The sequence below is a fragment of the Vanacampus margaritifer genome, chromosome 15 (genome assembly GCF_051991255.1).
Source record: "Vanacampus margaritifer isolate UIUO_Vmar chromosome 15, RoL_Vmar_1.0, whole genome shotgun sequence".
Classification (NCBI taxonomy): domain Eukaryota; kingdom Metazoa; phylum Chordata; class Actinopteri; order Syngnathiformes; family Syngnathidae; genus Vanacampus; species Vanacampus margaritifer.
In genome coordinates this window covers 4,634,554-4,662,517 of record NC_135446.1, presented here as the reverse complement: position 1 = coordinate 4,662,517, position 27,964 = coordinate 4,634,554, and the positions used below count along the sequence as shown (strand labels likewise).

The window sequence follows — 27,964 nt, the reverse complement described above, 5'->3', positions numbered from 1 at the left end:
AATACCAGGCAATAAATATGCCATTTCTCTCGAGGGCGTGTGAAAAGTTGGATTTGTGACAAAATTGCCTTTTTTCATTACAGTACATAGCTCTGGAATTCGAATATTATTTTTGAAAGCACTGCCATCATGTGGCCATCAGGTGTTAGTATGGTTTCAAAAAGATTGTTTTTATGGCGCAGTATTTTGAAATTTATTCTCACACTGCTGCCATGATCAGCAGGAAGACAGCAACAATATTTACACTCAAGACATTTACACTCAAATACATATAAAAAAAAAAATACATGAGGTTCATTTCAGTCTACCCGATTCAATGGGGAAATTTTACAACTTGGTAATACAACTTCTCAGCAATGTCAAGTGCAAATAAAAAGGAAGATAATGTTTAATTGTTCTCAAGATTCTGACATATCTTTTGACTATCATCTACTGCTAATTTCAGCAGTTTTATTGACTGATATTACAAAACAAGAAAAAAATATATGCATAAAATAGCAATTTAACTCACATTTCGAGGACATGTGACAAGAAGAAATGTCAAGGACTAAACGGGCTGGTGAACAGTAAATACGGTAGAGACTTGAATGAGAAAAAACAAACAAACCACACATTCATTCTATTAACTTCATTGCACAACACAATGCATGAGGGCATAACATGGATTTTGTTTTTCCTGTCAGTGCTCCATTAACCCGTAAGGCTACAGGTTCTTTATGGAAACTGTAAGCTACAGAGAAACATCTAATTGGATTAGGCTGTACCCAATTTAGTGTCCAGCCCAATAAAGTATAGGGAAAAAAATCAAAATAGTGCTTCAGCTCCCAGTTTAGCGGGAGAATAAGAGCAAAATGCAGCTGCAGTAGTATTTTGGTCCTTGGATTCACTTGGTCAAGAGTAGAAAGAAGCACACAAAAAGTCCAAAAGTGCTGCTGGTCAATCGAACAGCAAACCATCCAGCATTTGGAAATGTCTTGTAAAAAAAAAAAAGAGAAAAAAAATCAGCACAAGTGAGCAAAGCGTCACACTCTGAGGATTCAAATGGAAGCAAAATCAGAGTTTATGGTCCCAAATCACTTCTGGAGCGGTCAATAGATTCCATCCTCGAGAGATCCGTTGGCTTCCCAAATCTTCACCGTGCGGTCACTGCGTGAAAAAAACAAAACAACAAATATTTGTTAGTGACAGGACATGTCATCAATAATCACAATCATGTTCGGAATTAGTTTGGCGTCGCGAAGCAGCTGCCATGATGGAAATGACTTGACATGAAGGACAAACGTGATCTCAAGTCAGTTTGCACTTAATGTTGCTTTGCTGTTTGAAATCTCAACAAGTATCAACACGTGACTTACTCAGAGGCGGTGAACAAATGAGTGCTGTTGGTAGCCAGGCCATTAATGGGGCTGTCGTGGCCTTGCATGTCCCCGAGGGGTGCTAGAGAGTCAGCGTGCCACAGGCGCAGAAGCCCTCCTCTGCATCCGCTGAGCAGCGCCGAAGAGCCGGGAACCACGCCCAGAACGCTGACCCAGTCCGTCGGGGAACTGATTGACTGCTAGAGGAACGATCCACACTCAATTTGGAATTTTCACACCTGTTAATTATTTTAGTCTTGAAAAAACATGATTCTGACATTTTACTACAACTACTTTTTGGAAACCTCCAAGGGGGTCCTGAATTTCCACCCCGGCTTCAAGAGATTTTCTTCACTGACCTGCAGCAGCCGCTTACTGGCCAAGTCCCACTTTTTGACGACGTAGTCTTTGGAGCCGCTGTAGACAAAGTCCCCGTGCAAGGCCAGAGACTCCACGCTATCCTGATGAGCGGGTTCTAACGTGTGGCAGGAGCTGATGCTCCCCTGCGCTCCTTCAGTCACCTCAAACATCTGGGAAACAAAAATCCCTCATATGCTTGATTCGAGCATGAGTGGCAATATCGTGACATCTTTTGGAGTGCCTCCTACTTTAATGTGATGATCCTTGGAGCCGGTGAGCACCAGGTCTTGTCCGCAACCTAAATGATCGACCGTCAGACACGTGATGGCTCCCAAATGGCCGGTGAGCTTCCCTGTGGAGACAAACCTCACATACGACCAAGACAACTATTAGCCTTGGCCGGCGTGATTTATGCTACATCCCAACGTGTTCAACTTACTTGCGAAGATCCCACATGCGTAACGCATTCCCGGCGGCGGCGTACAGGAAGGAACCGGCGGGGTTGATGGCGATCTGGTTGATTTGACTTTCTCCTGGAGGGATGGAGAAACTTCTGGTTGAGGAACATATGTCGCCGGTACCAACTTGACCTGAAGCCCTAAAGCAAGCAAGAATATTATTAGGGACATACGTACGTCTTCAACATGGTTGGACATGGCACAATGTGTACTTACGTAAGCGTGCGTATACATTTTGCACAATCCCGAATGTCCCACACTTTGATGTACGCGGTGGAAACCGTAAAAACAAGGCTGGAAGTGTACCTGTAAGAATACATCAATGTAGGCAAGCGTGAGCCGATATGGCCTTAAAAGAATTGTAAATAAAATACTAAATCAGAAGCCTGAATTTTGTGGAGAAAAAAATAATTAAAAATTCACTCTGATAGTGATCCATACCTGACTGAGACGACGCTGCTAGGATGATCCGCTAAAGACATGATCTCTTGACCGGTCACCAAGTTCCACACCTTACACGTTCGATCTGAGGGAAAATGTGCAATCAGGGCGATCGACGTACCTTCAAGAAATTTTAACATTTACCTTTGGACCCTGTAAAAAGCAAATCTTCGGTGACATCCACACTGAGGACGGGCTTGGTATGTCCCTCGGCAACATGCACACATAGAAGTTTGGACACCCGGCTGGTTTTGGCTGGTGCCACAGGGTTGATTACGCCTCTGGAATTTGAAAGACAAAAAATGTGATTTTGAAAAAATAAAACAATTAATTCATTTTGATTCCAGTTAGGGGAAATCGTTTCACAATGCAGATTTTGATTGTTTCAGTTTACACTATTATAATAATGAGGAAAAACAAATTATGCTTGATGGAAAATGGCTATATGTCATCTCATTTAAACACATACACTGTTCCCTGTGTATTCAATAATTAGTATTGACTTATTCAACACAGTGTAGTAAAAACGGTATTAGAATGTTGAATTGTTTAAAAAAGATGAGTGGGTCACTTGCTTGCAGGTGGATTTTTTATGTGTAAGCTTGTAGACAAGTTTGAGAGATACTACAGACCAAGGAGAGTTTTTTTTTTTTGTGGTCAGAAGGCATTTGAACCTTCTCCTTTTGCAAAAGAAAAGTTTGACTCAGTCTGTGTTCTTAATCTCGTCTCCAAGCAGATTTTCTGCTTGAACCTGGACAGGCTATACAAAAGATGAACAAAGAAGGGTACCTATGGCTGTCAAATACAGGAGACTCATCCAATCTGAAAAATATAAACAAAGCAAAAATGTGTAGGAAATCAAAGTAGAGCTTTCCTGCAGAGTCAGAGATGAATTAATATTGATTGGTTTGTAACGGCCTATTTCTGCCACAAGAAGGCAGCAAAGCCCTACTTTTCTTTTAGACGAGGCTTGACTAAATGAAGCTGCTACCTTCGCTTCAAAATTGTTCCTTAGCCACAAGATGGCGCCAAAGCATTATTTTTATTTGAGACAAGTCTTTGGGTGTTTTGGAGTCATTCCCTCACATTTTAGCAACTCCTGGTGCAGCTGTTGCCTTTTCTTGCATTTTCCTGCGGGTAAGAGGAGAGCGCTCAAGCTGCTTCCTCTCAGCGGAGCTTGTGGGTGACCTCAATTGGAAGCTACCGAAAAGCAAAAGTTAGGAGTATCGTAATCCAACAGCATTGAGGGCAGTTCATTGTTAACTCTTACACGGCGGTCGGGCGAGCCAAGAGAGAAGACGGGGATTGACGAGCTGGATCCGCATGCCCGTCCTGGTGCTCAACAAGGGGAAGCAAAGGACCCGGGAAGTCTCCGCTCGACGTGTCAAAAGGCGGATCGCCTGTGGTGGCGTAGAGAAGCTCCATTTGAGTGGCGGTCCTCCTGCGAGCCTAAAGGGATCAACAGTAATTACTCGGAAACAAAATATGAATGATGAAAGTTTGACAGTACCTTGCTTCTCGGACGCGAGTCGCCACATAACTTCAACAGATCTGACGGCAGCGTGCTGCAAAAATGCCAGGAAAGACGAAGGGCTTCAGCATTTTCAGTATTTGGACATGTTTTTTTAATTATCTAGATGACAAATCCTACTAATTGGACTTAACAGCTAATGCTAATGTCATACCTGCCGTCTGCAGTCGGGCTGGGGTTCGACTCATCGCTGCTGCTTTCGTCCCCATTCTCTACAAACATGGACAAATACAGAAACCATAAGGATGCATACCAACATCTACACTACAGTATATCCATTAACAGGAGGTTTATTCATTTGCTTATAGAGTGCTAAGGGCAGTAGGGTAAAAAGGACATAAAGGCCCAGGATGACAGGAAACACTGAGAAACATAATGAGATCATATCAAGAGCTGGTGGAGACACAAAGGGAAGCAAACGACTACAGTATTTAGGCCAGTGGTTCTCAAGCTTTTTTTCAGTGACATACCTCATGTGAAACATTTTTTTCAGCAAAGTACCCCCTAACCAGCGCAAAACATTTCTGATTGGGGTTGGGAGGGCTGCACCATCATTGTCTGATTTATTAAACTTTGTAACTCTATTTGTATTTATGTGGTCTCTTAGACTATTTGAATATAAAAATATATAACAAAAAAAAAAAGAAAGATCAAATTAATTATAAATAAAGATATGTACACATAAAAATGATCATTTGCATTATTATTATTATTATTTTTTAAATATGTTTTTTATGCTAGAGCAGGGTTCACCAATTCCGTTCCTCGAGGTCCGGACTCCTGCAGGTTTGAGATGTTTCCGCCTATCAACACACCTGATACTAAAGATCAGAATCGTTATCAGGCATGCTGATGAGCTAACTAAATGAACCAGGTGTGCTAGTGGGCGGAAACATCAAAAACCTGCAGGACTCCGGACCTTTAGGACCGGAATTGGTGAACCCTGTGCTAGAGCATACAGAAGGCTTGGATGCAACCTCTGACCTGAAGAGGTCACTTAAAGCAATGGTAGTTATTACAAAAACGGCCAGCAGGTGGCAGCAGATTAGAAGAGATCAGCCAGGGCCATGTTGCAACAAGCTCTTTTTCCCAGTGTTTTCCACAGGTTTGTGAATAATAATTAAACTGAGCTAATTGCTGCAAAACGGAAACATACAAATATACCCTTTCTTCCTGATGAAAGAAGAGACTCTGATCTTTCTTTTGGTAGATTCCATGTTTTATAGAAATAGAACACAATATTCTGTGGGCCTTGCAAAATCAGTCAAAATCCAATAAAACAGCCGGGAGCAAAGGAGGTTGCTTTAGTGAAATTAGTTGGGAGTGAATGAGTTAAGGGTCAAACCATTCTGGTATGGGGGATGTGCTGGGTTTTTAGGATACTGAAATTGAGTAGCCTACTGAATATAACATAAACTTATATGAACGTATATTTTTCTGAAACATATACTTTTGAAGTGTACTTTAAAATCTCACGTACCCCCATTTGAGAACCACTGATTTAGGCCACTGGGCTCAGAGATACAAGGGTCAGGATCAATCACAACAAGATTTCTTGCAGCTCATTTCCATATTTGAAATCTTGAAGTGTACAGCACTCAAAACACGTATATATTACTCACCTGGTGACAGGTAACCTAATTCTTGAGTTCACACAACACAGCAGAGAAGACAAAAAAAATCACATTCAAACCCGATGATGAGGAAGCGTTCACTTCATTCGAAAAGCAGGAGTGAAATTATACATAAATATCAAATTCAAACCATATAACTGCCGACTAAAAAGGTAGCGGGTCCAACCTTGGAGGGCGCTCCGCAGCAGGGCGTCCAGCTCGGGGTTGATCTCGGCTTTCTCCTTCAGCATGTGGAAGAGCAGCTGGTTCTGGGTGGCGCTGTTGATCTCCGTCTGCTTCAGACGGCCCTCCATCACTTTCAGCTGGGAGTCCTTCTGAGACGCCTGGAGGCCCTGAAGGGTTACAGGAAACTAGCGCTCACACAGGAAGCACATTTTTCAACGGCTCTTAAGTCCGAGCCTTCGATGCGCCCAAGAACATTCAATTTAATAAGTTGTGGACTTAGAATGTTGTAAGACACGCAGATCTGACTAACTACACCAACTCTGAAAGACATAAGTGTTATCCAATGTGGTGGACTCATCAGACCACATTATCTTTACATGCTGTTCCAGAGTTCAACTTATATTATATATTTTACAGGACATTGAAATCTGACCAAGTGCTCTACACCAATTCCCACATGTTTATACAATATGCAAACTATTTAACTCATTCACACCCAAAAACGTATAAATACATTTTTTAATACTTCGTCCTTCACTCCCCAAAACGTATTTAGACGTTTTTGTAATTGTTTTTTTTTGCTAGAGCATACAGAAAGCTTTGATGCAGCTTCTCACCTGAAGAGGTCACTTAAAGCAAAAAATGGCTAGCAGGTGGCAGCAGAATATAAGAAATCAGCCAGGGCCATGTTGCAAACAAGCTCATATCCCCACAGTTCTAAACAGATTTGTGCATAATGATGAAACTTAGCTATATTCTCATGCTAATTGCTGCAAAACGGAAACAGATAGAAATATACTTTTTTTCCTGAAGAAAGAAGAGACATAATCGTTCTTTTAGTTCTTTAAGTTCCATGCATTTATAGCAATAGAACACAATATTCTGTGGGCCTTGCAAAATCAGTCAAAATCCCGTAAAACAGCCGTGAGCAAAGGAGGTTGCTTCAGTGAAAATGGGTGCTAGTGAATAAGTTAACATAAGAGCAGAAAGCCAGTGTCACCTTATTAATGGCCATCGTCACGAAATGGTCTAAAAGGAAGCGAGCCTCCAACAGATTACACGAGCTGACCACCACTGTCACATCCACTGTGTCTCCTTCTTCCTGTGACCCAAAAACAATGGAGCATGATGTGGAGTGAAAATGTTGGTTGACAACAGTGCACCGTTGCGTCTTCGTTTTGTTGACCTTGGCCTCTTCCATCTGCATGATGTTGGCCTGGCAGTCGGCAATGCTGTCGTTGATATAGTCGATGTTAGCGCTCAGAGATTCCAGCTCCTCGTTCAAGGAGGTTAGCGAGCGCTCGGCGTCCGGGGCCACCTCCGCCGCCATCTTGGTTTTCTTCCTGGTTACTCGCTCCCTCCGCTTGGTCAGCTCCTCCCTTTGCTGGAGTGGTATGCAGAGGATTAAAATGTATTAAAAGCCTGTCTGACATGAATACATGGATGATTAATCCTCAATCAATGTCAAAGGCAATAGGAAAGTTTCTTTTGTCTTCGTGTTTACACATTGCTTGAAAATTCTAACCTTCATGAGTCGATTCATGTCCGTCTCCATGTTGGAGATGGTCATCCGCTGCATGATGATGTCACTGACGCGTCGTTCCAACGACTGCCATTTGGCCCTGGCAGTCCGGCTAAGGTAGCTGCTTCCCATCCGCACTGGTGAACTCCTAAAGGCAAAAAGAAAGACCGTTTCTGCCGACATCTTGGACGTGCTGAATCGACAAACAGCGTTCCGATGACGCACCGGGCACCGTTGGATGGTGATGTTCCTGAGGAAGACGCTCTTCCTAGAGCGCTCCGATGGGACGCTTCTGAGAGGGTTTCAGTTAAGGTCACTCTCCTGCTCGCCTTGCCGGACACCGGCCTCACTTGACGTCTCAGAGAAGCCACCTGACGTTCAACAAAACACATTTTAAAGGATGGCAATGAAAATAGAAATAAATACAAGGATAAAATAAAGAAACAAAAAAATTATCACGAAAAATACAAAATTAAAATTAAAACAATAATAATACAATAAGAGACACATGAAAAATATGGTACAAAACAATAATAAAATGAAAAGTAAAAAATAATACTGAAATTAAAATAAAATTAAATCATGAAAAAGAAAACAACAATGGCTAATAAAATACAGCCAATATAACAATGAAAAACAAAATCAAATAATATAAAGAGAAATTAAAAATCAAATACAATCATTTGAAAAATGCCAATAAAATAAGAAAATACTTTGAAAAACAATTTAAATAAATAGAAGAATACATAAAATAAATGGATTAAAAAGGAACACCACTACGCTTGAAGTAAAATAAAATATGTCTGTGAATAAAAAAAAAAATCCTGTTCTCACCTCTTCGTTCTTCCTACGTAGGATTAACTCCTGCTGTCTCTTCTGTGCCTCAAGCTGTTTCACTTGATACTGCCAGGAAAAATAAACACAAGGGTCTCCAATGTAATATCATGAAAAATGTATCAGTCAATCTAAAATAAACAAATGACAGTGGTGCGTGAATAATTGGGAAAATGTCAAATAGCAATTCTTCGATGAGGATTTTGTGACATTGCACGGATTTTAACAAAGTTTGCATTCAGCTTTGCGCCATTATATCGCATCAAATCTTCGACTTTCTCTTGTCTGACCTCAGCTCTGCGCTGGTCTTTCTTCAAAGATGCAATCTCCCTGTTGCTCCTGCACTCGGTGGCCCTGTTGCGCTCATGCTGCTCCTTCATCTGACGCATTAGCGCCACCTAGTGGACAATCCCATATTTCAACCCACATCCAGTCGAAACCTCCCTCCTTCCAACTGCCACAACGAGTCAAGGTGTTCCACAAGTCCAACCTTCGTCTTCTTCATGTCGGTGACGTCGAGCTGCAGTTTCTTGAGCTGCTTCTCGTACTGCGACTGGTTCTTGAGCAGCCGCGCGTGCTCTTTCTGGGCCGAATGGAGCTTCTGCAGCTCCTTGTTCATGGAGCTCAGTTTCCTCTCGTACTCGACCTTAATCTTCTTGGCTTTCTCTTCCGTGCACGACCCCACCGAACCTGACAAGTACATGTATTCAAATAGAACTATCTGATTGGAAATCCCCCCCCCCCCCCCCAATATATACATTAACACATGGCACTAAAGGAGTGGAGTTTTGCCCGAAAACACTCAGTTGTTATTTGCCTTTCATTTTAAAGTACCGTTTGGTTTTAGAAAATTATTAAGTTGCAATTTTTATGTAACTTTTAGATATTTAAATTGCCCTTACCCTAACCTTAACCCCGAGATTTAATCACAATAATAATTAAGAAACTAAAATAAAAAATGTACAATAAAAATAGTAAATAGAAAAGAAATCTAATAAAAACATAAGAACAACCTTTTTTTTTTTTTTCTCAGGAAAGCTCAGTATTGATCATTCGATTTGACATCATCATTGCTCTCCTTTTTTTTTTTATTAAAAAAATAAATAAAATAATAATAATAATAAAAAAAATAAAAATAAAAATTATACAAAATATTTATTAAAAAAATAAATAAAATAATAATAATAATAAAAAAATAAAAATAAAAATTATACACATATATATATATATATATATATATATATATATATATTTTTTTTTTGTATGTGGGTGAGAATGTGTATGTGCGTGTGTGTGTGCGTGCGTGCATTCATCAGTTCACCTAAAGCCTATTAAAAAAAAATCCCATACTAATAATATAATATAATAATAAATTGCCAAATGCCGAAACATCAATGTAAGTTATCACGATGTGGTGGCTCTCGCTAACAGACAGAATTAAGTAACCAGAATTAGGTTAAAAAATTCTTTATACGTAGACCATGTTTCTATAAATTTTGATATTTGGTTTTTATTTGAGGCAGATATTTTTTCCATTAAAATGTGATTTATGAGGAGGTTAGACCATTGGTCGATATTCAGAGTTTGTTTATTTTTCCAGTTAACAAGAATTGTTTTTTTTGCGATAGTAAGGGCTACAAGTGTAGATTGAAATTGTTTATGTGGTAAGTCAATTGTTGTTAGGTCACCTAGCAAACACAAGTTTGGAGATAATCAAATAAACCTAATAAAGTTTGACACCTTGGCTCCAAGGGATTTTTCTTCTCTCACCCATGTTGTGCAGCACTTTGTCCCTCTCCTGCTGCGTGTCTCGGATTTTATTCTGCAGCATGACCAGCTTGTGCTCGTACTGCTGCTTGAGCGTGTGCAGGCGCCGCTGACTGTTCTCCAGCTCGTCGATCAGCTTCTGCTTGATGGCGATCTCGCACGTGATGTTGGCCAGGTCGGCCTGGACATCGTCTGCGCGCCAAGATAAGCTTGTCAGATCCCGCTTGGTCTGATTCTGTACGTCTTTTTCTTCACCTTTTTCATCCAGCTCATCCGTGTCGGACTCGTCGGACGTCTCCTCTCCTGCCGTGTCAGAGTCCTCTTCCTCTCCGTTGCCGTCATCATCTTCCTCGTGGTCACTGCCCTCCTTGTCAAATAGAAGCAAAATGCAATACTCAAACACACACACACACACACACAAAAAAGACTAGTAGAAGTACTGATTCAATTCCTTCACTTCAAAACAAACATAACAGTCCTCGAACGTACCACTTCTGCTTCATTGCCGCCTTGTTCCTGATCATTGTCCGGTTCTTCCTCCTTAATAACACTGGAAAAGAACGCAATATCATTTCAAGTTGTTTGATTGCTTTGACATACAAGGAGGGTAAAAAGCATACATGCACAATCATGGTACAACACACGTCAATCAGGAGTGGATCAGCAACACATATCATCACTTTTGTTGATTTCAGTGTGACAATCTCAAATTTCACAGGGTTGCCACACACTAAAAGTGATGAAAGAGGGATTAGACACAGGCTTTTCCCTTCAAGGAGTGCAAAGCCACCTGTGCAGGAAAAGTCGGAGATTAACGGTAGTACATTTGTGAATAGAGGACAAACCACTGAAATCCGTCAATTCAATTACTCGGTGCTGAAAAACATGCTGTATTGTTTTTCTTTCTTTACATACTTACCGTACCTAAATTTAAAGTAGTACAAAATCTGTCTTTACATAGATAATCATGCCTTTTTGTAATTGTGAGAGTTAGTATATATACATTTTTTTATTGAGCAGTTAAAACACCTGGAATTAGGTTCGTTAAACTTAAAATGGTTTAAAAAAAAAGGGGATATTTTTAAAGAATGACTGAATATTTTTCCCTAAAGGGATACTTGACTCACTGAGCTATTTTCAGCAGTAAAAAGTTAATATTTTATTTATGATTAATGTGATAACTTCATTATTTTTCATGTGCAATTAATACTTTTTACTTTTTAATACAGATTTTTCCACTTGCATGAAATTAATGGTAATTTTCTATTCTTCTAATTTCTCATTTTCAGGTCCTGATTGTAAAACGGCCACAAGGGAGCGGCATGCCGCAAGTAACGATACCATGAAATAAGGCCTAATAATAATAATAATAATATTGATAATCCATCGAATACTTGCCCATTTTAAACGTACACATATACAAAATATATATCAAATTCATATAAAATAAGACTTATTTATAACATGAAATTAGAATTAGCAATAAAGCTCGTGAGAGCAAGTTTTCAGTGCTGCCACCAGTAATTGAAGTGAGGTTGGTATTTGTCCTCCGATTGATCCCTGGCTGAGATAGAGCAAACCTGGAGTCCTGTTGACGACCGTCTTGGTGGCACTGCCTCAGTCTTCGGGGGAGAGGAATGGGGGTGTGAGGAGGTGGGGGAGGTAATATAGAGAGGGGCCAGACAGGTTTAAGTGAAGAGAGAGAAAGAGTGAGAAGCAGTGGCATGGAGTGATCAAAACGATGATGAGATGATCAATAATAACGACCACAACAATACTTCTAGTAAGATGCTCAGGGGAACATTTCCTTCACCAGATGACCTGTTGCCATGCTAACACTATCAACTAGTTACCTCTTTTTCTTCTTCTTCTCCTTTTTCTTGAGCTTCTCCAGGTCTTTCTTGGCCATCTCAATGACGTCGTTGGCTTCTTTCTCGGGCGCGAAGAATGCCGGCGAGAAGGAGGTGGGACCGGCGTACAACGACGAACGAGTGGAGGCGCGCGAGAGGCTCTTCCTGAGGTTCTCGTTGAGAGCCTCGCTCTCCAGAAGTTTGGCTCTGGAAAAGAGTAGAGAAGTTGCGTTCATTTAAAACGGTTGATTGTCAATTGAGGCGTCAATTTGGTTAATATGTACCTGAGCTCCTCAATTTCCTTGATGTAGTTGTGGATCATGTTGCCGATCTCCTCGTTGCCTTCACCTGACAGCAGACACCTCAGTTAAAAGCCAATAGATAATAATATAAACGCTACAGAGAAATGCAGTCAGCTAACTCCAAGTTACACTCTTTGTGGTACATTTAACGTGACAAACATTTTGATCAATCACAAGTTGCTTGTAATGGTCAAATTTCATGGCATTCCACTTTCCAGTGAGACACCTGATATCATCCAAAAGAGAGACAAATGCGGCCACCTGCTGGCACTAATGATTTTTTGATTTTTTTGATGTCATGAATTTTCTCCGTCCTTTCCCATACAAAATGTATAGTTGACAACAATTTCACAGGCACCCAAGTAAGATAATTTTTTACTTTCTGAGTCTTCTACAAATCCCAAAATCTTACCATCTGAGATGTTTAAGTGGAAAAAAAATGTGTGCTGTCAAAGTTAAAGCACTAACTGATCAATAAATCACAAAAAAATTATCGCATTAATCATGAATTAACGCAGATTAATCACAGTATTAATTTTACATGCATTAAAGTAAAGCATTTAATAAGTGTTTGCGTATCACATTTAGAATAATTGTTCATGTCAAAATATTGGGGTCATTTTTTTTCTATTTTAAATTATACAAGTAATTAACTGATTAGAAAGAGGAGGATGTGCAGTGGATAAAAAAATGTTGAAGACGTCCTCATAACATTAAATGTCAAAAGAATTAAAACATAAACTGTACTTTTCTAATTTGGCGGGAAAAAATTGTTGATAATTTTTTTTAATTAAGCGATTAATTGTGATTAATCAAAATTCTAAGATGTGATTAATCTGATTAAAAAATCTAGTCGTTTGACAGCTCTAAAAAATATATAATATAAATATGAAAACAAATTAAAAATAGAAATATATATTTAAAAAAACAAAACAGCAATTGCTGAGATAAAAATAAAATAAAATATAGAATAAAAACCAACAATTTAAAAAATACAATAATTAAAATTTTATTCACGGACTGTAAGATAAAAAGAAATATTAGAGGCGCCCCACCTGTTTTGGCGAGCACCTGGTTGGCTCCATCACTGAGAATTTGAGTGAGTCGAGCTCGCTGGGCGTTGATGGTCTCCTGCATGGCCTTCACCCTCGCCCGCAGATTGTTGTTCTCTGTCTGCAGCATGGCGTTCTCGTGGACCAAGTCGTTGATGCCCTCCATGCCATCCTCGCCCACCATGCGTTTACCCTGAAGAAGAAAGATGACTGTAAATACACCTACTCACATTCTCAGTGCCGATTGGAATGACCAGGGGCCTCATTTATAAAACTGTGAGTGAAAGCCTGCGTACAAAAGTACTTACGATTGAAACCCAAACTTCACGTAAGCAGAAACAAAATTGAGATTTATAAAACCATGCGAAGACACACATACCCACACCTGCATGCAATTCTCCTTTATAAATGCCACACCATCCCAACTGGTGTGCGCAGCAGATTCCACGCCATTTCCTGCCCCAAGTCCACCTATTTCACCCCATATTTGGCAATGCAAATCAACTAATCTGCGTATTTATAATCAGCACGTTATGGCGAACACCAAATCAAAAAGAATTTTTGTGTGAAAAAGATTTTTTAAAAATATATATTTTTTAAAAAGATGTACATTGAAACCCTTATTGCCGTGATTGTTTGGGAGCATCGGCAATAAAAGCAAGCAGGACCAGTTGCGATAATGCCGCCGCAGGGCGCACAGTGCCGGATTAAAAACAAAAAAAAACAAAAACATAATATTAATAATTTGGTCTGATACAAAGGGTGAGCATAAAGAAAACAATTTGACCAATTTTATTGTCTTTACTCAGACTTTACTAATGCACTAGGGAAATTGCCTCCAAAAATTAGGCGATGAATAGGCCGCCCTATAATTGTTGTTACTATAATTAGTATTTATTAATATTCCCAATGTGTTGCTTATAGATCTTCATCCAGCATCACGGCTGTGTGGATCACAATGTGAACGTTTACAACAGACTTTATTGACGCGCGCGTTTCTTTCTTTTATTTATTTGCATGATAAAAGCCTATAATTATGTCAAGCTCCATAGCAAAGATTCTTTTACCAGACTGTGTCAATATAGTTTTATTTAGCCTTTAATGGCATTTGTGGCGCCGGGCGGGTGAAATTACTGTAGGCGCGTATTTCTGCGCGGCACGATGATGTATTGCGTGCAGTATATGTCTAAATTAGTTGTCATTAATGTGATTTGTTGCAAGAGGCTTTTTCAAGATCAATGCGAGAAGATGGGCATTTAGAATGTTTAAGTTCCTTCGCATGCTTTCTGCTCCGCTGCGTGCTTGTGACATCAGAGCAAGTCTGGAGCAAAAGAACACCCCAAAACATTAATGTGACCCAGCATCCAGCATACATGGCATTTGGGGAATCGAAATGCAAAGCTGTTTGTGTCACTGTTTTCCCATGTCTGTGTGAATGTGCGGATTGCGCACGGTAGGTCCAGACTTGATGTGGTGGCGCGTTAAGTTTCACGTTCAGTTTGTTTTCTATAAATATCACCTTTGGTGCAGAAATGTTTGTACGTAGAGTTTTGGCCTCAATTTGATCGTACGCAAGCTTTATATATGAGGCCCCAGAGCTGAACAGATATTACGATTTAACAAAATCAAATGAACTATGAATTCATATGAAAGACAGACATTGCGATTTGAAAATTGTTTTCTCCCACATTGGATTATTCAGGCCTAACTGTGCCTCACCGTTTTGTATTCCATCAGCTCCATCTGCAGGCGCGCCATCTCCGTCCTCAACGCGCTGATCTGCTGACTGGTTCGATCCTGGTTCACCATGACCTTATTCTTAATATTTCGTGCCCGGTTGGCGTACTTGAGAGTGTTCAGTGTCTCCATGAAGTCGCGGTCTGACGGGCTGATGCACGCGATCATCACTGTTTGGCTGGATAAGGGAGAGATGTTAGAGAAAGGAGGCTCTCCAAATGCAGGTTGTGACAGCAACAAACCTGTTGCCGCCAAGTGAATCCTGCAGCAGACGAGTGAGTTTGGAGTCTCGGTAAGGCACGTGTGTGGAGCGCTTACTCCGGTCGCCGAGGGCGCTGATCACGTTGCCCAGGGCAAGCTGAGGCATGGAAGAATATACAGTTCAGTGTCATTTGAGGAATAAACGTATTTAAACACATCGGGATGGGTGAGTGGCAAAAAGGCAAAGGGTGTGAAATAATCATACTTATATTGAAATTCTCACAAAAACTTATAAGAATGTTGAAAATAAAATTGTTTTACCAGTCCACAGTTGATGGAGATGCCCTCTTTGGCTCGATCTCCCGTGGCTCCGGTTCTTTTGAGCCTCTCGGAACCGGCCAGGTCTACAAAGTGAAACTTGGCCGACAGCGTCTCAAATTCGCCGAGATCCGAGTTGCCCGCCGGGCGGTTGTCCGTCGCATTATCCTGGAGGTTTGATAGGAAAAGCACATTTGCTGTTGATGGGCTAATAAAGATGCAATGCGACGTGCTGCGCTTACATTGTCGGGTGAGCACATTCGAACTTGGCTCAAGTGGATGGTGAAGATGGCGTGCGAGCGTGAACTCTGCACGTTCATCTGAGTGCTGGCCGTGGTCCTGGACAAAGCACCAAGCTTCAGACACTGGATCATCTAGCACAAAAGTCAACATTTAACAGGTAACATTTTGCAATAAACACATTGCTGACCTAAAAGTTGAAATTCAAACAGAATGAAGAAAAAAAAATTCCTATGTTAATAATCTTATTTCATTTTATTAAATTAATAGTATATTATTTTAAAATATTTTACATCATTAAATAATGAGTTGCATGAATTATTTTAGTAATTTAAAATTCGGTATTTCTTTATTTATAATACATTAAATAGTAAAATCAACAATTTTCCATTTTGTAACAATCATTTATTAAATTATAATTATTAAATGAATTATAACTGATATAAACAATATAAACATTTTATTTTAAAAGATTACTCACTTATTTTAGCATTATTATTATTATTATTCTTATTATTATTATCATTAATCTAAGAATGACCTGGTACATCTGCCAAAGGAAAAAAAAGACAATTTAAAAAAAAATACAATACAAAGAAATACTAATAAAAATACAAATAAATGTACAATTTGTTACTGTTTTATTGCTAAAATAAAGTATTTTACAATCCCATTTGTAGAATTTTTGTTTTGAAAAATTGCAAACGCCATAAGAATGCTGTTTGTCCGTTTCAATCCAAACTGAACATAAATATCATTCTTCATGGGTCCTGAGCTGAGTCTAGCTAACCTCGGCCGCAGAATTGACAGTGCGCGTGGTGACGCCGACCGTGTAGATGCCTCCGCTGGCGTCCTCGTGGATGCGGACGCTGGACTTCTGCCTCCTGGCCTCCACGTCCCGCGTGGCGTCAAACAGGTCCACCACCTCCTCGTTGTACAGCTGCAACGTCATTCAAACTAAAGTGCTTCCTGTTATCTGTCATTTTTCACCTTCAGCTGCTTCCTCTGGCAGCTGTTCAAGTTTTTAGCGCTCGTAAATAAAACCAATTAACCACAGAGACCCGGCTAACGACAGTTTAATGGTGCAGTGACGCTCCGTTAACAACTTGAAGATGACTGTGAATAGCTTATATATTCTTTATCCTCCGTGAAAAACGACTAATATTACTGCAGTTTACTGAACAGTTGTGACCGTCTTCTTCTTACAGTACATATTGTTGGCATTGTACTGCCCCCTGGTGGTAAGGTGCATACACCAGAACGAGTCTCACAATCAATGCATGAACAAACTGGTATTTTAGTATGTTTTTGTACCTCTAGGAATTGCGCGTTGATCTTGAACTCGGGCACGGCTTTTCCCTGCTCTGAGGCAGCCCACCGCCGCTCCTCGATGCCCTGGAACAAGTGGTTGATGGCCCTGGGAATGATACCCAGCTCGTCCTCGCCGATGTTGACGTCGAAGCCGGTTCCCATGGTGTACGTCTTCCCCGAACCTGTCTTTGGAGAGAACATTTTCAATACCACAGGTAAGGTAACAGAAATCTCACAAGTCAAGGTACCACTGTATAGTGTACCAACCGCTTAATGGTTTTGGTCTCCACTTCATAACTAAAAGCCGTTCGTAATCGTCATGATAATGGACTCTGTACTCACATCTGCCTAGCAGAATATGCTTTCAGTATTGATCCTTGGGCTAATTTGAAAAAAAAATTGGGATTAAGCCTTGGGAGATGTTTTCAGCACAATAGGTCTCCCTTAAATAAATAAAAGCAGAAAGTCAGTGGCTGGGAAGGTCTGTCTGAGTACAAAGGGGATCCTTTGGGGTGTTTGGTCATCATGGTGATTTAAATGGAATGCAACAAGGATTCAAGATCAACAAGATCCCTGCTGGATCCCCTGAAAGAGACACTGACAAGAGGGTGTGTGTGTGTGCGTGTGTGTGTGTGTGTCATTGTCGAGTCCGCACCTGTGTGGACGGATCATTTGTCTTGTGTTTGAAAGGCTATTGGACGGGAATTCAGCAGTAGCGGTAACAATAAAAGGCGAGCAGAGAGGGCAATGTCGGGTAAGGTTCAGAAAAAAGAGAGTTGAGGAATTTTCTTTTTGACTGAAGCGCGTCTACTGCCAACAAAAGATGCCAAAACCACATTTCCTCCACTTTCAATTGCAAACATAATGCAAACTTTCTTTGGAAAATACACATACAGGTCTCATTTACAATCTTTAAATAGGTTCGTAGTAAGTTCTTCAAAAGTTGCACATATAAAAATGAATCCCTCCAAAGTTGAGTTTTTGTGAATCCTTTAAAAAATGCAGGTTAAAAAACTTTTTCCCAAAATTCTTCAAAGTTGCACAGGTTAAAATAAAAATACCATAATAAAAATACCATAAGTCTCTCTAATTGTGTGCATACTAAAATAAGACTACATTAAATCTCCCAAAGGTTACGCAGTTTCAAATTAAATGATTGTAAATCCCTCAAAAATTGCAGAGGTTAATAAAACGATTAGATAAAATCTCCCAAATGTTGCACAGACTTCCAAAAAGAAATACAAAATTACAGCAGTTAACATAAAATAATCGTAAACCCCTCAAAATTTGCACAGGTTAAAATATAATTACAGTAACTTCTGGACTATAAACCCTTTTTTTCACTTGCATTTGACCCTGCGGCTAATACAAAGGTGCGGCTTATCCATCAGATCACAAGGGGACACATTATAAAGGAAGCGCAAGAGCGTCAGGCAGAGCAAAACAAACCAAGTGATCCCAAATACAGTAGGAGAGACACAACGAGAACGAGTCAATTTGTGCCTTCATTGTGGAAAAGAAAGTACCGAGAACCCGGTGCGGTAACATTAAAACACCTGCGTCTTACAGTCAGGTGCGGCTTATATGTGTAACAAACTCGAGTTTTCCCCAACTTTAGCTAGCGCATCTTATAGTCAGGTGCACCTTATAGTCAGGTGCACCTTATAGTCCAGAAATTCCCGTACCAGAAAGTTAAAAAAAAAGATTCTTGTAAATTCCTTTGAAATTTGTAGAGAGTGAAAACAATTACTAAGCTAAATCTACCTGAAATCTTCTAAAGTTTTCACAGGTGAAAATAAAATTGTAAATCCCTTGCAAAATGTGCAGGTCAGAAAATCTTAGCCTAATCTCCCAAATGTTGCGTGGATTAAAATAAAGCAAAACCATGAAAAGTTGTGCAAAGTGACAATAGTGAAAATAAGATCCATATAAATCCAACAAATGTTGCACTGGTAAAACTAAGACTATGATAAAGACTAAAAAAAATTGCAAATGTCCTTTTTTACTCTCCAGTCACAACATTAGGTACACCTGCACAATCTAATAAGACAAAACCCGAGCTGTCTCATTTTTTAAGAAGTATCCATTTCACAACATGTTGACATTTGAGTCCAAAAGCCAGCTTGAAAATGGTCATGGAACGGAAGTCACCTGTCCGTATGCGAATATGGTAGCATTGTAGCCCTGGAAGCAGCCCTCGATGAGACTCTCGGTGCAGTGGCCGTAGATGGCGTCCTGCTGTGTGTCCATGTCGAAGACAAAGTCGTACGTGAAGGCCTTGTCCTTGCCCAGGAACACCTGCGGCTCCCCGGGCATCACGTTCGTGCAAATATGGCAGCCCTCGATCTTCTCTCTGGCCAACTGAGGACGAATCCTGTTGGGAACAGACAAATCCAATGAGATCTTCACCTGCTTACGACTATGACGACATTTATAGCAACACAACTTCAATGCATGTACTTTACTCAGAGATGGCAAATGACACACCTGCTAAAAAAAAAAGACAGGTTGTTTTCCATTTGTGCAGTTCCAGCACCCTCTGGTGGTTAGTTTATTAGTGCAGTACCATTTTAATTAGGCATGTTTTGGCCACCTATGATTAAGACCCACACTAATTACCAGATGAAGGTGAATTTAACATGTTTGTACAAATTTACTCCATTCCAAATGTGTGCCTCAATATTAAATGTTATTAGTCGTTGATGTACATTGAGGTTAATGTTAAAACAATTTGAACTATATGTATAATTATGACTGCCACAAGCTTTTCAAAGCCAGTGTGCACTGTACTTGAGTACTGGAGCCAGCGTACGCCTCACAGTAGACTCGCTGTTTACCAGAGTAAACAAAACCCGCCCTGGATTTCATTCAGAATCTCTCCGCTTAAATAAATGCCGTGTTATGAGTGACATCATTTCCATTAAATCTTCTCACTGAAGCCACCAAACGAGAAAGTAAAACTTCTTGATGATGAATCTTAAGACAGCGTTCCAGGAAAACCTTAGTAGTATTTGACATAATGTGTGTTTGTGTGCATGTATGGGCGGGAGCACTTTGCATGGACTCGCTTGTGTCCATGGACACACGAGTTGTTTTGCCTTGAAAAGAGCCTCCCATTGGTTGAAGCAGAAGGCAAACAGTCTGACAGCAGTGTTAGCATTTCTGAACAATCAATCCAATTCAAATCGACATTGCCATGCAATTTGAAAAATGTTTTCCCTTCATTTTAGCACAATAAATTTGAGATGTAATACAGATGAATTTTATTATTTGTTTAAAAAAAACCGCATTAACTTAACTTGCCTGATGGTTGATGCTATATTTGCTAGCATGTTTATGACATTTCCATTTATGTGATAGCATTAAGCTATAATAAAATATATTTAATTTATTATTTATTGGTGAATCATATGCAGTCATATACCAAACGCCTGAATTTATCCAAACATCCTATTGCCTCTGTCAAAGTAGCTAATCTATGACAATTTCTGGACTTTCATCATGGTTCAACCAAAAACACTCACACATTCTCCCTCTCAACGGTCCCACTCACGCGGGCGGGCGGTGTGTCCCCCCCCCCCCCCCCCCCCCGAATGAGGGCTGCCCTTCAAGCACTAATCCTTCCAGCCTTCGAGGGCACACACAGACTTCTTGTCCAATGTTTTCCCTCAGAAATCCAACACTGCTGCACCCTTAACGCTCACCCCGGCCCTTGCATGCACTTGGAGACGACAAGTCACGTTTCATACTTAAATGTAGTACGGGCGAAGATGGCGTGTAAAAGCTGCCACGCGCATAAATCTGACAGTTTCATTCAACTGAAAGTATGGAGAGAAAAAAAATCTTTAAACCTCATGAGGAGAGGATTAAAGGGAAACTTTTACTTCCCACTGTGAATTCTTGAGTTTAACTAGAAAGAAATTATAAGGAATGACCTAAATTTGACAGAACAAATTGGGGATGAACGAGCTTGAAAAACTATCTGTGATTCCCCACTTAATACTGAGGTTGTGATTTAATGTGTGAAAAAAAAAAAACATTCAAGGTTCTCTTTCCAAGTATGTTTTTAAACAAACCACTTACAATAAACAATATCAGATTTGTTATACAACAATGTTTTGGTGTTAAAGTTGAATTCATTTAATTTTAAAATAAAGGCAGATAAACTATGAATGAATACCAAACACAGTATATTCATCTACTTCAATTTGAGTTGTTAACGTCCTAAATAAAACACTTGCGGTTATTCACCACAACAATTGAAAATTCTAATGTGGCCGTTGAGCACAAAAGTTTGCACACCCGTAGGTGTACTGCAATAGTTGTTAACATTGAACACGCACACACACGGGCTTTGTCTGTCTCCCCCGTGCAACAATCCATGCGAGCTTCAAGCTCTCATGCAGGCTCATTATTGCTATTACAGTGACGGCCTCAGAAGCACAAATTCACTAACGCGAATACCTGGCAGACAAAAAGGCACCAAAAGTCTTCATTACGATCGCAATGAGGAGTTGCTGGTGGATGACATCATCTTTCTGGAAATTAGTGCTGATCAATTCACTTTACTGCAGAGGTGAAGTGACCTGATGCGCGTCATCACTACGCAGCCAATTCGATTATCAGCAATGCCACAAAGTGCCTAAAGAACTGAACTATGCAGTTGATAGACGGCCTTGACTATGAAGCACTGGAGATGGCAAAATATGCATTACGGAAAAAAAAAAATTGGGACACTTCATGAAGTCCACATGTGGAGGACACGCTGTAGAGTGCAGACAAGAACTATTTTTAAGCACTGTCTGCAGGGCTCAGTGCACGTTTGTACATGATGAAGCACAACAGTGCATAAAAAAAACCCTTTAGGGTCCAGCACAATGTTGCTGTTATGTAACACCATGCAAATAGAGGGGCTCTTTCATAGGACGTCTGCCAGCAGGTGGACTTCTACTGCCCGACGAGGAAGAAGGGGATGAAGAGAGGAAAAGAGTAAGCTAAAAAAACACACACAACAACAAACAGTCTCCTGTCCGACATTTGCTGATGACATCAAGGGGTTTTAAAGCCACTATAATGTCAAACAAACTTCTACAAAAAGCATGACTTTTCAACCAAATTATTTGGAAGTAGAATTTCATTGAATAACAAAAATGTGAATTTAAATATTACTCACAAAACTAACTGACCCACTCATAAATTTAAAAAAGATGCAGCCCCCCCATCCAAAAATACCAAGCAGGTCCCAACAAACAAACAAAAAATCAGCTGACTAAGATTTTTTTCCTCTGTTGTAAAGTTAAACAAATACTAATGACAACATATTTAAAACAGTCAAAAGTTGTGCCTTTAACATTACATATTTTTATTAATCTACCAATTACTCAGTTATCAGAATGTTATTCAGCCAAATATCAGATTCAGCATCTACCTAAAAAAAAAAATCTATATTGAGCAGGCCCTATTTTAGAATAAAATAGCCTAAAAAAAAACATAGGTTAAATTAAGATGACCATAAATTGCTGTAAAAAAAATAATCTCTCAAATATTGCACTAGTGTAGCGATTATTTGGGTTGCCGTAATGACTTATGAGAAATTTAGACGGTACTGAGGGGAGTTGTAATTTCCTCAGTAACCTCGGGGGCACCACATTGACTTTGCTTGTTTATAGGAGCAAAATAAACCAGTATCGATATAGGAACAACACTAGTGTCAAACCAATGTTTTAAGGTTTTTATTCATTTTTTACCGTAATCAGAAGCTGTTTCAGATTCTCTCCAGAGCAATAGAAAGTTGTGTCGTCAGCAAACAAAACACTTTTTGGAGACTCATCAGATATTGTTTATATATAATATAACTAACTTAGGGCCTAGCACTGACCCTTGGGGAACTCCGTTATAATAAAACTTGTCAAAAACTCAAGGTTGCACAACCTTTTAAAGTTGCATAGGTCAAAATAAGTTAACTTTAAAGCTCCCCAAAAGTTACAGATCAAAGTGAGACTCCCATAAAACTTTTTTCAGATTAAAGGGATTGCATCAAGCCTTCCACAGCTTACAATTGGCATATAATGATTAAATCTTACCTTTGACACCATGGCGATGTCATTTTTAAAATGAAATATTAGGTGTTATGCTGGTTATTTTTCTAATGCGGAAGTAAAACCCCGCCCCGTGTGGTTGCCGTGCCCCTCTCGTCCGAGCCGGCTGGATGGCCACGCAAGACCGGCCAGCCGCTGTAGTACTACTGCGTCTTCTTTACATGTGGAAGTTGAATGACTGTTCAATTCTTCAATAAACATCATTTCAAACAGAACGGCTCCTTGCCGCAATAAATAGTAGTGGAGGAGGAGGGGAGAAAAGGACGAAAGAAAGAAAAGGGGAAAAAAGATGACTGATTGGGTTGTGAACCAAAGACCTGCTGCATACACGTGCTAACCACTACACCATTTGTTCAGTTAAGTTCAACAGCGCAAAAAGTTTTACTTGTTGTTTACACAAGTGTCAGACAGAACTTTCAAGGATTTTAAGAGGGCCAATTGTCATTGTACTTTGGCATTGCAAATGTGAAGGATAATTGATTGCTTTGAATAGAATGTTTACTGATAAAGACCATTTTTGTCAATATACCATGGAGGTCTCAGAGAAAAAGGGCATGCGTTTAGTCCGCAGAGGCGATGCGGGGCCGCACGCAATGACGTCAAACTGTGCCAACAGCTCGTTTTCTCAGGTTGGGAGGGGCTGGTGCTTGTAGCGCAGAATGACTTACAATTTCTCATAAAAGGGGCGCGAATGGAGGAAAACACCACTTCGGTGATGTTTTTGGTGAGGAATTAGCATTTTTAACATGGCTAAAAGCTCCAAAAAGTTTTGTTTTTTTTCACATCCCTTAAAATAAATCTAGCATAAATCCTGCAATCACTGCACAGCTACAACAGACAGTTAAAATAAGTAAAAAAATAAAATAAAATGTGTGCAGGGAAAAATACAAAATACCATGAAACCACTTAAATACAGTACAAGTAAAAATACAACTAACCATAAAACTGTAAACCAAAGCACAGGTACAGTAAATAAATAAAGTTGAATCAGTTTTAAACTAAAACTACTGTAAAAATCCCAATAGACGTGTAGGGAGAAATACATGTGGCGTCAGCACTAGTAATATTACGAATGCTTGTCAAAAGAATCTCATAGTAGGTTTGAGTGTGTATTGCTTGTCTGCTTGATATGGTTCATATCGTACTGACATTGCCTATAGATGCCACGAGATGGCAGTATATGAGTACATTTGTCGAAATAAAGCACATCAGCACATTTCAGCAGTGAATATCAGAGGATATCTTAATAAAGATAAAAAAACAAAACAGTGAGAATGTGCCTGTCTGCAAATAGTGCAACTACGCACAATGCTTTCATGAATATCGCTAAAGGAAATATGAAAGGAAGGAAGCATTAGGCTGACTCGGCATCGTCCTCGTTATCCTTTGCTGGCTGACCTGTGTCCTCGAAAAAGGCTTTCTTTCAAAAGGTCAGTGGACAGGAAGTGCAAAAAAAAAAAAAGATTATTATAAACGGCACGATCACATGACGGCAGCTGGCAGATTGCGAACAGCCTGCTTCGCTTCACTTCGCTTGAGTTGCTTGACGTGAATATTCATTAGGGACATCACACACACTCTGACAGAAGGTGCTGAGCTTTTGCCCTGGAACTGACTCCATAATGAACGAAGGGTGTGGTGCGTTTACATTTGATGGACAGTAAGAAGAGCCAATGTGATGCTCAGAAAATAGTGAAGTGTATATCTAAAAAGAAAAAGGTTTACCCTATCTATCTATAGACATACAGAAGTTAATTATAGCGTTTCACATGGTGCGTTATTGCTCCTGTGGAAACACGATACATTCTGAATGTTACAAAAGAAGACATTTGACGCCACCCGCCACGGAATCAATAATTAAAAGGACGATGAGGAGCAACTTTTAATTGGACTCAGGACAGATTGTTAACTTTCTTCTTCCCCTGCTTCTTTTTCATATGGAGGTGAGTAAACATAAGTTATGTAACAACAGTGACACATTTCCCCTATTTTCTGCTTCACGGCCTTCCAATGACGGCACAAAAAACATCTTCAGTGTAAGGAAAGCAAACCGGCTTTAATGCACCATCACCCTTTGCAACAAGATGCATTATGTTTTTTTTCTTTTTTTGAGATGAGTGAAAGATTTGGCCTTGCAGGTTGAAGCAGGTGCTGACTGGCAACACGCACAACACACCTAACTAAACGATTAAGCAGGGGAGAGGCTCTCACGTCACGTGCTTGGACTATTGGAACGACACCATGGAGATTTATTATGTTCAAAGCAGCCGTTTGATGTCCCAGCAAAAAGACGCAATAGCATGAAGCAACAGTGGTAACCAAGTGAACAGCAGACATGGCTGTCAATGTTATTAAATTACTGCTACATGGGAATGAGGTAGACCAACAGGATATCTGTTCATGTTTTTAAGCGTATTGCCCATCTTGTGATTTATTTGTTGTATTCTAATGGTATTTAGCAAAAGTTTAAATGTGATTGATTAATTCTGAACACAGCCGCATTCCTTGGTTACAAGAAATTACTTGTTTATTTATTTTTTAAATATTTCATCTTTTTAAATTGAGTTTTACAGATAAGTCACATTAATGGTGTAAAAGGTTTAAAACTTTTTTTAAATTTTTTATTAATATCGTGGTCTCATTTTTTATTCCAGAATTTTTTTTTTATTTGTACAGGGGTGTGTAGCCTTTTTTTTTCTCCATAACCACTGTGTTTCAATTCTTCAGCTTGCATTTTACATGAAAATCTCTGCTGCAAAACACACTTTCCCTATGCAAATAGTATTTGAATGGTGCTATTTGAGCCATGGTAGGTGTCACACAGGTTAGTAGGGGGTCTGATCAGCTGACAGGACCACGCCTTCACCCCTAAACAAACCATTGTGGAACCTAATCTTAATATTTCACAGTTGTTTTTAGCCCTCGGGTAATTCAATCCACCTAAACTAAAAGAAAGAAAGCAATAGTTCAAAAAGTGGAAACCTGATACCCACCGCCTTGAAAAAATAATCACTAAAGGAAATATTATGTTTGCCCAAGAGGATGAAATCAAAATTATAGTTAAACTTTATCAATTAGGAATGAGATTAGATTAAACCACACATTAAAATGAAAAGAAAAAAAACTCTCAAAATAACAATACCATAAAAGCATTTTTTTTTTTAAAGCAAACAAAAGAAAACTTAACCCAGTGACACACCTTGCATGGAGGTTGAAATAAAGCATGAGGTCACATGACTCATCAACATGGCTGCCACCCTGACAATCACACAACAGTCGCTTGGTTCATGCATTCATGGACACTTGTGTTAGTTTGTCTCACCACTGGGCTTGCTTGTGTGAATGCCAGCTGATTTAGTTGCTGTTGCAGCTTGAAAAGCAACCTGAAGATACTCCTTATAGCCTTCAGGCACACTTCCAGACAAATCCACCAATGCAACTAATGCAAATATAACATTCAATACAGTACTGTTGTAATTTGAAGAATGAGGATTGCATGGTTGTGTTTGGGGTTTGTGGTTTGCAGGTGGGAGCAAAAAGCATCCTTACCTTAGCGCCACACGCACCGAGCTCTCATCCGGCCCGCCGCTCATTGTGCCCCGGAGAAAAGTCCACAAGAGTCCGGTTAAAAATAGCCCCCTTTCCCCTTTATCCTCTTAGAAAACGAGGGAGCGCCGTCCTCCCCCTCCTCCTCCCCCCCCCCTCGCTTCTCCGTGGAGCCTCCATGTGTACACACCGTGCAACAAAGTCGTCCACTTGGGGAGTTCTTACGGATCATGAAGGAAAGGATGGCCTTCCATTGTGAGGCTTCATCTCAGTTTGCCTGCTCGCAAGCTCCCGTGAGATCAGCGTGGAAGAGAGCCACTCAGCGAGCGAGTCGGAGGGAGGGAGGGAGGGAGGGAGAAGGGGGTTGTGATGGGAGCGAAACGGCGACGTCAGAAAACTCCTCCCCCTTTCCTGAGACGTAACATTGCAGACTCACCTGAAAGGGAAACAATACATCATCATCATCATGGTGCATATTATACGTCTTGCATTTTATGTATTACAATAAGTTGATTAATGAAAGCTCAAACCAATAAAATGCATTACAAAGAGGATATAACGTTTTGGCCAAACAGTTGCAGAGGATTTAGCAAATTCCCGTCAGAGCACCGCTTGAAAAAAAATGTAATAAAATCCCCAGCGTTTCCACTTCATCCAATTATTAAATAGTTAACTTATGATAAATCAATATCGTGATTATCTATGCACCACAGACGTTAATTTCAATGTACATTACTGTACTGTATACATTTTTTGGGGGGGGATGTCCCCACCTAGTCGTGGAGTTGCAAAATTACAATTGATGTACGAAAGCCCGTTTTGGGGGTGGGGTGGGGTGGGATGTGTGTGTGTGTGTGGGGAGGGGGGGGGGGGTATCATAGCCATATCTTGTTATCACGTGATATCGATAAAATATGATGGGTTGAGTTTTTTCATCTACTTTTCCATTTTTCTACAGACGGAAACCGGTTTCTATATTGAACTACCGAGGCCATTAAAAACTGATAACAAAAATAAAAATAAGGACATACGACTATCTACAATGTTAACTCAAGTAATGTGGACTAAAGATTTTCCTTATATATGTTAACTAAATTAATTCACAACTATTTATTTTTAAAATAAAACTTTAAATCGAGCATGTGATTTAAAAAAAAAAAACATGTAAATGAACCTGCTTTTGTAGTCTATGCTACCACCGTGTGGACCAATTAGTCAACTACATCCATGTAAAACATTTCA

At 39.8% G+C, this 27,964-nt stretch overlaps 1 protein-coding gene across 6 annotated transcripts; it reads right to left on the bottom strand.

Annotated features, from left to right (window-relative positions):
* Positions 1-179: 179 nt before the first annotated feature.
* On the bottom strand, positions 180-27,044 carry LOC144035204 (kinesin-like protein KIF21A). 6 transcript variants are annotated; one of them, XM_077544726.1, is made up of 37 exons: positions 26,726-27,044; positions 19,230-19,452; positions 17,082-17,264; positions 16,558-16,707; positions 15,770-15,901; positions 15,531-15,695; positions 15,251-15,366; positions 14,991-15,186; positions 13,275-13,464; positions 12,202-12,265; positions 11,921-12,124; positions 11,648-11,689; positions 10,557-10,617; positions 10,323-10,434; positions 10,071-10,259; positions 8,791-8,990; positions 8,591-8,698; positions 8,301-8,369; positions 7,692-7,837; positions 7,470-7,614; positions 7,131-7,328; positions 6,945-7,046; positions 5,946-6,111; positions 5,768-5,788; positions 4,300-4,357; positions 4,125-4,179; positions 3,885-4,063; positions 3,701-3,814; positions 3,404-3,436; positions 2,759-2,895; positions 2,615-2,699; positions 2,390-2,479; positions 2,155-2,313; positions 1,964-2,081; positions 1,715-1,885; positions 1,356-1,555; positions 180-1,146 (listed from the first exon to the last, which is right to left on the bottom strand). In XM_077544726.1, the coding sequence occupies exons 1-37, from the start codon at positions 26,767-26,769 to the stop codon at positions 1,089-1,091; spliced, it is 4,683 nt and encodes a 1,560-aa protein (XP_077400852.1). In that variant the 5' UTR covers positions 26,770-27,044; the 3' UTR covers positions 180-1,088. The 6 variants fall into 6 exon arrangements, with proteins under 6 accessions (XP_077400852.1, XP_077400857.1, XP_077400853.1 ...); XM_077544731.1 differs by having other exon boundaries at positions 1,356-1,552; XM_077544727.1 differs by lacking the exon at positions 5,768-5,788.
* Positions 27,045-27,964: the final 920 nt, after the last annotated feature.